General features: G+C 38.7%; 1 protein-coding gene across 3 annotated transcripts in view; it reads right to left on the minus strand.

The window, feature by feature from the left end:
* The window catches only part of USP28 (ubiquitin specific peptidase 28), a 59,897-nt gene that overhangs the window by 26,051 nt on the left and 19,525 nt on the right, over positions 1-14,321 (minus strand). For all 3 annotated transcript variants that reach the window (XM_081063843.1, XM_081063845.1, XM_081063844.1), the window contains exons 4-8: positions 9,672-9,777; positions 8,574-8,733; positions 3,370-3,456; positions 2,523-2,660; positions 1,511-1,584 (exon numbers count right to left, since the gene is read on the minus strand). In XM_081063843.1, the coding sequence (XP_080919969.1) occupies positions 1,511-1,584; positions 2,523-2,660; positions 3,370-3,456; positions 8,574-8,733; positions 9,672-9,777 (565 nt within the window). The remainder of the gene's footprint in view (positions 1-1,510; positions 1,585-2,522; positions 2,661-3,369; positions 3,457-8,573; positions 8,734-9,671; positions 9,778-14,321) is intronic.

A 14,321-nucleotide genomic window follows, 5' to 3' on the forward strand; every position in this document is an offset into this window, starting at 1 on the left:
ACAGATTATTTCAGTTCAAACATTCATTGAACAAGTAAGTATATGCCTAGCATTGTGCTAAATTCTGAAGACACAAAGAAAATAAGGCATGATCCCTGGCCTTAAGGAGGCCAAATCTAACAGGGGAGTCACACACGCAGAAAACATATGAATTTGCATACGCCGAATATATACATCTATATCCAATGATGGATGTTGTAAAGGTTTAGAAGTAGTATAGAGGTAACAGTGAATCTTCTTGTGCAGTTCTGCAAATAAACAATGGCACAATGGTAATGGAATTAAAATACAGTCAACCATTGAACAATGCGGGGATTATGGGCACCGATTCCCTCTAGTTGAAAATCTACTACAACTTTCGATTCCCTAAAAACTTAAATACTAATAGCGTACTGCTGATGGGAAGCCTTACCAATAACATAGTCAGGTTAACACATATTTTGTATGTTATATGTTTTATATACTATATTTTTACAATAAAGTAAGCGAGAGAAAAGGAACATTAAGAAAATCATAAGAGGGGGCGGCCGGATGGCTCAGTTGGTTAGAGCGCGAACTCTGAACAACAGGGTTGCCAGTTCGATTCCCACGTGGGCCAGTGAGCTGTGCCCTACACAATTAGATTAAAGGACAATGACTTGGAAATGATAGGCCCTGGAGAAACACACTGTTCCCCAATATTCCCCAATAAAAATTTTTTAAAAAGTATTCTTAAAACTAATTAAAAAAAGAAAATTATAAAATATGTGCATATAATTTACATATTCATGAAATAATTTCTTAATTTTTGTTTGATATCGCTAAGCTACATCGCTAAGCAGTTTGTCTGCAAACTTTTTCAAATTGTGACAAATCTCCAAAAATTTTTCCAATATATTTACTGGAAAAATATCCACATATATTTGGACCCATGCAGTTCAAACCTGTGTTGTTCAAGCTCAACTGTAGTTTATTTCTTCAAGCACATCTTAAATTATTAACTATGTAAGTTGCTATTTGCAAAGCTGTTTTATGTATTTCTTCTACCTATAATTAAAACAATTTCGAAAACAAATTTCTCAGCACCTGTATTAGATGAAGAACACTTGTATTCTTTGACCTGAATTTCACTTCTGTCCGTGACTGACAGGAATAAAAGCTATTCTCTAACGCTCTAGACTTCATAAGTCATCTTAGATTAAATTTAATGTAGCAATAGTATACCCCCATGTTCACATCCAGGGTTGATTTAACCTTTTAATACATTTTACAGCACAGACTATGACTTAACAAAGTTAACAGTTATGGCCCTTTTAGTAAAAAATTGTACGTTAACATGATTATCTATATCCTCAGAGGGAAAAACCATCGGCAATGGGGATACACCACAACAAAGATCTGAGGGGCTACCCCATGAAATTTGCTAAAAAACAGCAATTTCTACTTGAGACGAGTCATTTTCTCCCATGTTATAATTCTCACTGGACCACTGTGAGTAAGAAGGATGTACAAACAAATCCTCGACACTCACTTAACATTAACAGCTAGCTGGAACGCGTCCTCTAGCCAATCCAGGAGCTTGTGTGTGAATTCACTCACATCTTGCTATAAGAGAGGTACAAATGGCACAAGAGTTAGAGCCAACACTATAGTTAGGGAAATGAACATTTGCTTTTATCCCACCAATGACTAAGATTCTATTACGATGAAAGGATTTCTTTTTGAGGGCCTAACATCATGAAGATACTAGGAATGCTGGAACCCAGCAACTACAGATAAAACAGAAGGCACATCAGGCAACCTCTAAGTTGTGGTTAGGAGGAAACTGGAACTCTATCACTTCCAGCCACATCTGCTTGTAACAAACTAACAAAATCTTCCAGCAGGGCCTTAAAAAAACGTCCAAAGAACAGACTGTAGTCCTCTACAATTTATGAATAGAGAAAGGAAGTTTTTATGAAATGTTTTTAGAATTTTGTAGAACTGTATGACCTTTAGATAGAGAAAAAAAAAATTATGCCACTAATAGTGACAACTTTGTTTTTTAATAGGAGGTAGGGAAAAGAAAGCACCAACATTTAGAAGAGAGAGATTTCTCAGAAGAGCTGAACTCAGGTATAGGTAGCTTTAAAAATAAGTTTTCTATCTGGGCCATCCCAACACAAAGGTGCAGACAAAGGACTTAACTTTTCTCAGTGACCCTTTGCTAGGATTCACTGAGATACTTTCCAATGTCCTCCTACTTCAGCAGCCTCTGTATGATTCTGTTCTTTCTAATACTATTTCTCCTTCCCTCTGGAAGCCAGACTCCCCCGCAGAACACACACACACACACACACACACTCACTCACTCACTCACACTCTATCTTTTTATCACCTGTCCTTTGGCGTTATAAAGGGCAAAGGCAGATATCCACAGTCCTGCTTAGTCATGTTCATTTATTACACAGTTAAAATCAAGCCACATCACAGTAGTACTAACAAGGCATAATGTCAAACTCCGCAGAGTGTGAGGGAAAACATGAAGAACAGGTTTCCTGTACCTGCTGTTCCTCAGGTGATCGGAACGCTCCCTTTAAGAGGTCCAGAGCTGCTGAAGGGTCGACAAATTTGCGATTTGATCCCATCATCAGAGCAAACAAATACTGAAGCTCTTGCATGAACATGATATTTCTCTTTTCCTGTAGAAGAGACAGCAATGTGTACTTAACCTCTTACTTGGAAAATTAGAACCTATCAAGAGAAAAGTTGCCAATGATCTCTCCCTATTTATCTAGCTCTAGACCAGGGCAGGTCTCAAACTATGTTACAGGTACTCGGATAAGGTCTGTACAGGGGATTACTTATATTACTGAAAGAGTATCTATGTAGAAACCAGAGACAGAATATTGTCAGAAGGGCACAAATGTCTGTTTTCTAAAGCTGCTGTCCTCCCTGCTATTAGGCAAGTGCATCACCAAGGTGAAATCCTGGGCAGGGTTAGATGGCTGGCAGGAGGTTCTGTCCTTTGGCAAGCACAGACTAAAGCCTCTTCTAAGAAGGCGCAGGCCTCCAGCATGAGGCCACCTATTCCACAGCGCTTGGCCTGAGTGGCCAATGGAGCAGTGAAGGATGAACAGGGAATCTCTCACCCAGACGCAGACATGCTGAGGCCAACAGGGTGACTCATCACTTTCTTGAAACTGTTTTTCTAATTTTGCTCCTACTTAACTTTACATTTTTGAAAAACCTTATTTCTTGTCACAAAAAAAGGAAAAAGAGCCATTTGGAAATGAAAACAATTTAGCACAAGCAAAAGAGCACCACAGTTACCAGCTTTAACCCAACATTTGAAACCTCTCGGGATAAAAAGGACTAAACAACGGTGAAGATTCCGCAACAGCAACTTACTGTGTGACTTGGACAATTTTCAAGCACACTCTGTGGCAGACTATAGCTGAGAACAAGTCTTCGAAATTCAGGCAATTGAAAGAGAGACTGAAATAGAGAAAGAAATGGATTCATAGCCTTTCTTTCAAAATAACTGCAGCAAAAAAATACTTCTTTTACCTTACAAGTACGTATAACTGTCAATGCAGTAATTGTACTTCTGTTATGTCTAAGGAAATAATAATGGCTATGCATAAAAACGTAGCTGAAAGAATGTTCATTCTTTTCGGAAAAACCTAGAGACAACCTAATGGTTAACAAGAGGAACAGATTGAGTACGTTTATACAATAGACTATATGTAGTCATTAAAACAATTTTATAGAAAAAATGTTTTCATAAAAGGGACTGCTACACAGCAGTGAAAATGACCGATCAAGGGCTACATGTATCAACAGCTAAATCTCAGAAATATATTTTGAAAAAAAGTTGCAGAAAAATACAGTATTATATTATTCGTATTAAGTATAATTATACATAAACAATATTACATATTGTTTAGGGATATATACATGTGTGGTTACATCTGAGGGGCAGGGAGGATGTGACCAGGTAGGTAACAACAGAGACTCAATAGTACAGAGATTTGTAACATTTATTACAGTTAGAAAGCTGGGTGGTGAGAACAGCGGTGTTTACTAGTCTCCACTCTTTGTAATAGTATTATACTTAAAAATTTTTAACAGCAGGTATTTCTTGCTGGCAGAACTGGGGAGGACTCCATTGTTTTAGAAATCATACATTTTCCCACTATGATTATCTCTTGAAAGATAATGTTGTGTGTTTTTTAAATCCCTGGTTTTCTTTAAAATTCCTGGTTTATTTTGAAATCCCTGGTACGACTAGAACTTCTCATCCCAACATACTCCTCAGATGAAAGCCCCTCCCGCCTGCAAGCTGGAGCTCTTGAAGCAGCATCCTGGGCAGACACTAAGCCTGCAACTTCCCTCAGCCGATCGCACACCTTACCGAGTTCGACCACTAGGGTAAGTGTACAGTGGCACAGGGAATTTCAAGTCAAGTCACGCTGTTATACCAAAGTTCTAGCTGGAGATAGAGAGAGATTGCTTAGCTCTGTATCAGCCCACTGTCCTCTCTTTCCACCTCACCTGTCTACCTAACACATCGCCATTCCTCCTGGTTGCATTCCTACTCTGCTCAGCACCCCCTTACATTTTCCAGGATTTCTGTTCTACCATGAGAAAAATGCCTTTACATTCTCAGTCACATCACTCCACTCCAAAATCGAGCTTGCCCCAAAGGTGTCATTATTCTTAAAAACCACAAAAGTGAACTCTCTATTTCCCTATCCAATATTGGTATGATCCTTCAACATCTGCTTCTTCTCTTTATTCTCTGTATCATTTAATTACATCCTTCTCCTCCAGTCATCAAAGTTTAGACCTTCAGAATAACCTTCTAATCCTTCTCCTTTCTTAACCATCTACATCCAACAAGAAAGAAGTCCCTTGGACTCAGCCTCTGGAGTGCTATTTATAACCACCTCCCCCCTATCAGTCCCTATCAGCTGCGGGGCTTAAACTCGCAACACTGCTCACCTGGATCACGGAACGTGGTCTCCTTGCCCCCAGGACTTCCCTTGTACCACTCCACTTGCCATGCAGCTTGTTCTATCTTCCTAAAACGACCAAAATTAAGCCCCTGACTCACTGAAGACTAACATCCGGTTGGTAATGGCTCTTCTTACCATCCCAAGTCCTGTCATCCTCCTAGGTAACTTTAGTCAACACCCAACCCACGAAACAGCAGCTCTGCCTTCAGAAGAAAGCAAGAATCTAACCTCTCTCTACTTCCACAGCCCCCAGCTTAGTCCAGGCTACCAACACCTCTTACCTGGATGACTGCAACAGCTTCCACAGGAGGTCTCTCCACTTGTACCCTGTCCACTCCATCTACTCCCCCCACAGTAGGCAGAGTGAGCCATTTAAAATTCAGGTCAGAGAGTTCATCACGCCTCTGCTCAAAACCCTCAGCGACTCTCCATCTCACTCAAATAAAAGACAAGTTACCTTTCCAGCCTCATCTCCAATGACTCCCCGCTCTGCTCCTAGCACTGCAGCCTCCTCAGAACTCCTTGACGTCCTGTGAACACAATACTCCCATCGGAAGGTACTGACCCGTGGTTTGCTCTCCCTGGAATGTTCTTCCCCTATAGCTGCCTGGCTCACTCCCTCAACTCCTGTGTCTCTGGCATTTACTCCAGTCTCATCTCCCTGGCCTAACATCCTAGTTTATATTACAATCTGCTCCCATCTCTCCTGCAGCAATTCTCATCTCCCCTACCCTGCTCTTTTTTCTAGTACAATCACAGTCTAACATATTATACATATTTATTTAGTTAACTAGTTTTTCAGTTTATTGTTCCTTATCTGTCTTCCCTCACAAGAATTTTAAGCCCATAATGGCTAGGCTGTTTCGGTTTTGTTCACTCCTATCTCTCAAGGGCCTAGAACAGTACTAGACCTACAGTAGGGGTTCAACTGGTATTTGCTGAAGGTCACATGTTCATCCCTTCAGCTCAGGGACGCTTTGACTTCCTGAACATCTTTTCTCTAGTGATGTATTCCTCCATTCCATCTCTATACCCACATCCAAGACTATAGCCAGGTATGTTAACACCTGAAAAACCACCAATTCTCAGACCACAAATTCAGAAAGTCTCACTCTTAAACCATAACCTGTCTTCTGGCTTATTTGTTCAACTACCCACAGGAAATCTGTTCTTTAACTTCACCAGAAACCCAAACGAACTGACTTCTTTCCTTTCTCCCTAACATTAGCTGCCCCCTATCTTCATTTTTTCCTTCTCTCTACTTTTGACTCCATGCTCTTTAACCATCCTTCATTAAAATCTCAAACTGTGCTTTTGTCCTTTCATTGTACAGAAATCCTCCAACCTGAGTGAATTTAATTTTCCATTTAACTGTTAAGAGGAAGTCCCAACAGAAATAGAACACATTAATATCACCATACATTCAAGGTCAAGTAGACCTTCAAATTTTTAGAAATCCTACAATTGTATTCTGGTGCCAACTGGTTTCCCACTGTCTACAACAACTCTTTTAAACTTTCACTCCATTTAAAATCTGATTCTATTCCTTCTCCACACTGTGTCAGAAAATGGCTGCTAATTTCACAGAGGAACTATATGAACTTTAACTTGCAGTCACCATTTCTTCCTTCTCCTTTCCCCTATTACTCCTTTGCCCTTTTCCTGTGTTTCCCTGAAAATAAGACCTACCCGGACAATCAACTCTAATGCGTCTTTTGGAACAATAATTAATATAAGAGCCAGTATTATATTACATTATATTAATTATATCGCGTTATGTTATGGATGTGATATGATGTTATATCCGGTCTTATATTTATAGTTAAATAAAACTGGGTCTTATATTAATTTTTGCTCCAAAAGACGCATTAGAGCTGATTGTCCGGCTAGGTCTTATTTTCGAGGAAACACGGTATTCCCTCCCTGTGTGTTCTATATTCTGCCCTCAGGCTTTCTCAGAAACCTCACTCAGTTATCCTCTCTGTCTGCTAACTCTTTTCAGTATCTGTCATAGGAGTGAAAGCTGAAAGGTATGTGAATCCAGGGATGGTTCTCAATCTCTCTCTAGGAAAGAACTGACTGATGTCCTTAATTCTACATTACTCTCCTAAATTCTATTCTCAACAGATGCCAGTGATCCCTTTAAAAAGGAAGCAGGATATCAATTCTCTGCTCCAAAGCTCCCAGTACTTTCTTGTCTCATATATAATCTCTAAATCTTCATCATGACCCCAAGCTCCCCAGCCCACTCTACGACCTTTCTAACCTCATTGCTGTCTGTCTACCCTCTCCCCCATCACTCAGTTTCAGCCTTCTTGCTATTTCCCAACTCATTAAGCAAGCTCCTGAACCTAGGTCTTTTTACTTGCTGTTCCCTCTGTCTATAATGTTCTTTATGTAATTACATGAAATATTCTTTGTGTAATTATATGGCTCATTTCCTCGCCTCTGCTCAAATGCCCATCTTATTTAAAAAGCCATACCTAACCCCGCTATGTAAACAACAGTCCTTCCCTCTCTAGGCCCTCTTACCTAGAGGTAAGTGTCATTTGTCTTTATGACACTTATCACCACCTGATCCATATTTTGTTTACTGTCTGTTCCACTATTTTAAAAGTAAACTCCATGAAAGTCAGGGCCATTTTATTCACTGCTGTTTCCCCAGTGCTAAAACAATGCCAGGTGCAAAGCAAACTGAATGAATCCACGGATATTGTGTGTGGAAAAGGAGGACTCCGTGTTTGGCTGAGGAGCTGAGTCAGGTATTACGTCAAGTGCTATGATGGCGAAGACTGCAGGGGCGGGATCAAGTGCTGCATCATGGCCATGTTAGGTTTAATGCCTGGAGACACTTCTAGTGGCAACTCTCTCTCTAGGAGAATTTATCCACGCCCTTTGCTTTATCACCATCTGTTATCATTCCCAGAATTACCAGCAGCCCAGATCTCTTTACTGAACTACAGATTTATATAGGTATCTCTACGTGGCACCTCAAACTCAGCATGTGTACAACTGAACTGAAATCCCACTCTTAACACTCAAAACACACAGACTCCTCCAGTGTCAAATGGCACCATCATCCACCTGGCTACTTACACGAGAAACCCTGGGAGCCTTTCTCAGCTCTCTCTTGAATGTGTAGATCCTGAATCTAGTCACTCACTAAATCCTGTAGATTTGATCTCCTAATTGCCTCTACAAGCTTTTACTTCTCTCTTTCCATGGCTTACGCCACTTCTCTATTCCAGGCCACCATCACTGCCTGCCTGGATATCTATGAAAGTCTCCCAACAACTGATTTCTCCTTGTTAACTCTTGCTTTGCTATAATACAGTATTCACTAAATGCTGATCCAAAACACTTACTCAACATATTTACAACCACAGAAGATTTTGTTTTAGTATTGCCCAATGTAGACACCAGATCTAAATCCAATACATAAGAAAGCACCAAAACACAATAATGCCATGGGGAAAACTCCCCAGTTTTATATATCTGTGTCCATTTTTTTTAAAGATCTGTTTCTCACATTTCAGTTTAATAAATTCCAAAATTGTTTGCAGAAGACACAGTTGTCTTTTAAAAATATCATACCTGAATAACAGCACTAAACCAACATGTATTGCCAACATTTTTCAGCCCAACTGGCCAACCATCAACTCGCCTCCAGTCGTTGGGATTGGGATTTTCTCCCCAGACTTCACAGCGTTTTCTCTTTGAGCGCTTAGTTTCTGCAGAGGTTGCCTCCTGCATCCTGTATTGTACCAACACCACACATGAAAAAAAGAAAAAGTTAAAAGACAATATACTATACGGAGGATGCTGGTAACCTTTCATAAGTAATTCAAAATGCCAGAGAAACCATTTACTATGTAATTACTGGCTCTATAGTAACTATAAGATTACAGCGTAAGTGAAAAGTATGATTTAAACAAAGAGATGTTAATCCTTTCATAACAGACATTATTACCAATAAGGTCCATGATGGAACTGAGTCGAGATCAATACTACTTATGGCTACCATATTAAAAATTTTGGATTTCAACAACAGTGCTCTAGCTCAGACCGTGTCGTTGAAGGAGGCAAGAGAGACACCCTGCTAAAGATAAGAGCCTCCAAACTCTAGCACACAAACCACGGCCCTGTGTTTCCCTGAAAGAAATAACTCAACAGTATGAGGGAATGAATATGTCCGGAAACTGATAGGCTACCATTGGACCTGGGTATTTATGGACAATTCTAGACAATCACCAAATTAGTACCAATTTAAAAAATATATTCCCTATTCTCTTCTGAGACAGGGTAGTTGAGTCATAATTTAATTTTTAAATAGCCAACATAACCCTCAAAGTTTACAAAAGCTCGAAGTTTAAAAAGGGCATACAAATTTATTGGATACTTGCACTAGGGTGGGTTTCCCCCCATCAATTAGCAATTATGACCTACAATACCTGCAGGCTTCTACTCAAGAAGCCACAGGCTGCAATAAGACACTTGTGATAATTCTGGCTTTTTCAAAAGTGATCCAGAGTAAGTAAGGTCATGTGAATTTCCATTTTTTCCTAAAAGAAATTTCATTGAGGTGCAGTTCAAGAAGCTTGGGAGAATTGTTCCTCAGTGGCATTCACAGAGCTATTGCCTTTGACCTACACACTAAGGTGAGGAGCAGAGACTATAAATTAAATCAATAACCTGTTAAGATCTCTTCCATCAGCTTGAACTTTGGGGGACTCCAGTAGACTCAAAGCAATGGCAGCCTGGAGATCATCTTTGTTATCATGAGTAAGGTCAATTACTTCTATAAGATAAATTAAAAATTAGTCTACATGCAGGAAACACTGTCTTTCAGTCTATATTGCAGGAAAAACAGTAAAAGCATTCACAAAACTAGATACACTCCCTACCTTTCACTACAATGCCTCATCTGTTTACCAACAATTTTATAACGCTATGTCAGCATAAAATGAATACCTTACAGCTATTGTAACCTTAAGATTAGCTAATAGTACAGTCGTGAAAAGCTGCTAAAAGGCAATGAATCAAATACTTTCTTTTGCAGTCTTATTCCAGAGTCAAAAATATCTGTAGGTTACATATTTATAATCTCTTTACTTATCACTGTAAAACATCGGCTAAATACTGCACATTCAAAGAATGGATCTTTTCGATCTATCTCACACAAACTATTCTAGAGGATAGAGGACATGCTCCTCAACTCATTTGATGCGGTCAATATCACTCTGAATATCTCAAACCAATCAAAAACAGTTAAGAGAAAGGGCAAATGACAAACTCACACATGATCACAGATGCAAAAAAACTTAAACAATGTTAAGACCAAGTTGAGTTCACTACAGGAATGAAATATTGAATTAACATTAGAAAATAGATTTGTACAGTTCACTATCTTAACAGTTAAAGGAAAAACGATAATCTCAATAGATACAGAAAAGGTATTTGAGCTTTGCGCAGTGGCAGTATCGTAGCCAATGAGGTTTATCCGAGGCGCGATTATTGCTAATTGAAAAGGTATTTGATAACTTTCAATCTCTATTCAGGAATAAAAATTCCAGGCCAATTAGGAAGAGAGAATATTTTTAGGCTGAGAATGAGTATTCATGAAAAGCCCACAGCAAACTTTATACTTAACGCTGAAATGCTAAACACATTTCTTCTAAAAGCAAGACTGCGACAAAGATGTCTACTATCAGGGCTTTTATTCACTATGGTTCTGAAAATTCTGGTCAATGCAATATAAAAATATTTTTCTAGGGGGCGGCTGGATGGCTCAGTTGCTTATAGCTCGAGCTCTGAACGACAGGGTTGCCGGTTCGATTCCCACATGGGCCAGTGAGCTGCGCTCTCCACAACTAGATTAGCTTCCGGAGGGGCTGCCGGATGGCTCAGTTGGTTAGAGTGTGAGCTCTCAACAACAAGGTTGCCGGTTCAATTCCCACATGGGATGGTGGGCTGTGCCTCTTGCAACTAAAGACTGAAAATGGCGACTGGACTTGGAGCAGAGCCATACCTTCCACAACTAGATTGAAGGACAAGTATTTGCAGCTCATGGGCCCTGGAGAAACACACTGTTCCCCAATACTTCCCAATAAAAATTTTTTTAAAAATTAAAAAATATATATTAAATATAAGAATTGGAAAATAACAAAGCTGTCATAATTCAGGTAATTATCACCTAGAAGTGACAAAATAATCTTTAAAAAAAGTTATAATTAATAAAATGTGGTTAGATAAAAGATCAACGTACAAAAAGTTAAGTGAATTTCTATATGTAAACAATAAAGAGCATTGAATTTAAAAATAAAAAAATAAAAAAGATACAAAACTGTGGTAATCAAGACTGTGTACTAGTGACATGAGGACAAACACACAGAACGGAGAGTCCAGCAATAAGCCCTCATATTTATGGTCAAGTGGTTTTCACCACAGGGACCAAGAAAATGCAACAGGGAAAGAACATCTTTTCAACAAATGTTGCTGGAACAAACTGGATATTCACACGCAAAGAATGACTTTTAACTTCCAAAATGAACAAAAATGAACTTACAGTGGATCAAGCACTCATGATAAGAGCTAAACTACAAAACTCGTAGATGAAAACACAGGTGTAAATCTTTGTGACCTTGGATTAAGCAATGGCATCTTACAGATGATATAGCATGTTTCCCTGAAAAAAAGACCTAGCCAGACCATCAGCTCTAATGCGTCTTTTGGAGCAAAAATTAATATAATATTATATAATATTATGTAGTATTGTTTTATACATAATTGTAATTATATTATATATAATTACAATATATATAAATATTATATAATATATTATATAAAAATATACATAACATATATTATATAAGATTATATAATCTTACATAATATTATATAAGACTGGGTCTTATATTATATATTATATGAGACCCGGTATTATTATATTATATTACATTAATTATATTATATTATATTATACCCGGTCTTATATTATATAATATAAGACCCGGTTTTATAGTAAAATAAGACCGGGTCTTACATTAATTTTTGCTCAAAAAGACACATGAGAGCTGATCGTTGGCTAGGTCTTATTTTGGGGGAAACATGGTACAAAGCACAAACAATCAAAAAATAGATAATTTGATATAAAAATGAAAAACCTTTGGGCTTCAAAGGACACCATCAAGAAAGTGAAAACACAACTCATAGAATGGGAAAAAATTTTTGCAAATCATGTATCTGGTAACGGACCTATATACAGAGTATCTAAAGAACTCAACTAAATAATGAAAAGACAAATAACCCAATATTTAAAATGGGCAAAGAGGGGGTGGCCGGTTAGCTCAGTTAGTTAGAGCATGGTGCTAATAATACCAAGGTTGCTGGTTTAATCCCTGCATGGGCCACTGTGAGCTGCGCCCTCCTTAAAAAAAATAAATTAATAAAAATAAAATAAAATGGGCAAAGAATTTTGATAGACATTTCTCCAAAGAAGATATACAGATGGCCAATAAGCACATGAAAAGATGCTCAACATCCTTAGCCATGCACAAGTTACATGAATCAAAATAGCCCTCAGCAGCCTTGCTTATCATAGCAAAAAAATCTGAAACAACCCCAAAGTCAATAAATACATAAACTGGTATATTCAGACCATGAAATACTATACACCAGTGAAAATAAAAGAACTACAGTTATAACTTTCAACGTGGTAAGTCTCCGGAAAAAAAAAAAAGTTGACTGAAAAAAGTCACTATGTGTTCCAAAGACATATACAAGAATATTCATACCAGCATCATTGAGAATCTCTCAAAATTGCAAACAGCCCAAATATGCATTAACACCATCTGACCCGACTGACGGTTCCCTTCTCCTGGAAGCAGAGTATCACTCTCTTGGTTCTTCTGATCTTCCTCCGACTCCCTGGACACTCTTCATCTCCCCAGGAGGAGCCACTCTCCACATTGGGAGCACCCACTGCTTAGTCACCGAAACTTTTCTCTTCTCTACACCCACTCTCTTGAAGAGTTCATTTAATCTCGTAACTTTACATACCATTTACAGGTTTATAATTCCAAGTTTTATCTATCTCCAGCCTAGGGTGGCTCGCCACTGCCTTTTTGACACACCACCTGAATGTCTAGCAGGCATCTCAAATTTAATATTGCCAAAACCGATCTCTTCATCTTCTACCCAAAATTTGCTCCATCTGCAGTTATTTCCATGTCAGTTAAGTGCAACCCCATTCTTTCAGCCGCTTAGGGAAACAAAAAAAACCTGGAGTCACCTTTAACTCCCCTTTCTTTCACAACGCTTATCTCTTCTGTAAGCAAATCCTATATACCATGTTTCCCCGCAAATAAGACCTAGCCAGACCATCAGCTCTAATGCGTCTTTTGAAGCAAAAATTAATATAAGACCCAGTCTAATATTATATAAGACCCGGTATCATATTATATCATATTATATCATATTATATTTATTATATTATACCCGGTTTTGTTATATTAAAATAAGAATGGGTCTTATATTAATTTTTGCTCCAAAGGACGCATTAGAGCTGATGGTCCTGCTAGGTCTTATTTTCGGGGCAACACGGTAGGTAGCAAGCGCTTCTCACCCCTCCCCCACTACATCCTGGCCATGCCAACATCAATAGCCTCCTGACTGGTCCTGGCCTCCCTGCTCTCACCCACACTCACTACCCATTCCCCTACATTTGGTTTCCAACGTAGTTATCAGAATGATCCTTAGAAAATGAAAACCAGTTTACATCATTCCTCTCCTCCAAACTCTCTAATGGCTAGCCACCTAACTCAGAGTAAAAGCCAACTCCTGTGAAGGCTCCCTATGATCTGCCTCCTGTTCCCTCTGCGGCCTCTTCTCTTACTGCCCTCCTCACTCACCAAACCTCAGTTCTGGCCTCCTTGCTGCTCCTTAAGCAAGCCAGTGTATACTCTCATGTTAAGGCCTCAAATGACTTCTTCAACCCTTCTCAAAGGCCTATCCTATTTAAAATCCAATCCTCAGAACTCCTTTTTCATGTCTTTTATTTCATTCTCTACTTTTCTCCATGGCACTTATGTTCTAATATCCTATGTAATTTATTTATTTGTTCATCTCTGCACGAAAAAATAAGCCAAATGAAAGCAGGGATTCTTGTTTCTTTTGTTCACCTCCAGTGCCTAAAAGACTGTTTGGTACTTAGTAGGTGCTCATTAAGTAAATGCTGAATGAATAAATGGATGAATGAATCCATGCAAGTGCTTAGAATTGTACACATAGTAACGGTTCAATAATTAGCTATCATTACCATTATTTCCAAAGGATTGACGGAAT

The sequence above is a fragment of the Rhinolophus hipposideros genome (assembly GCF_964194185.1).
Source record: "Rhinolophus hipposideros genome assembly, chromosome: 10".
Taxonomy (NCBI): domain Eukaryota; kingdom Metazoa; phylum Chordata; class Mammalia; order Chiroptera; family Rhinolophidae; genus Rhinolophus; species Rhinolophus hipposideros.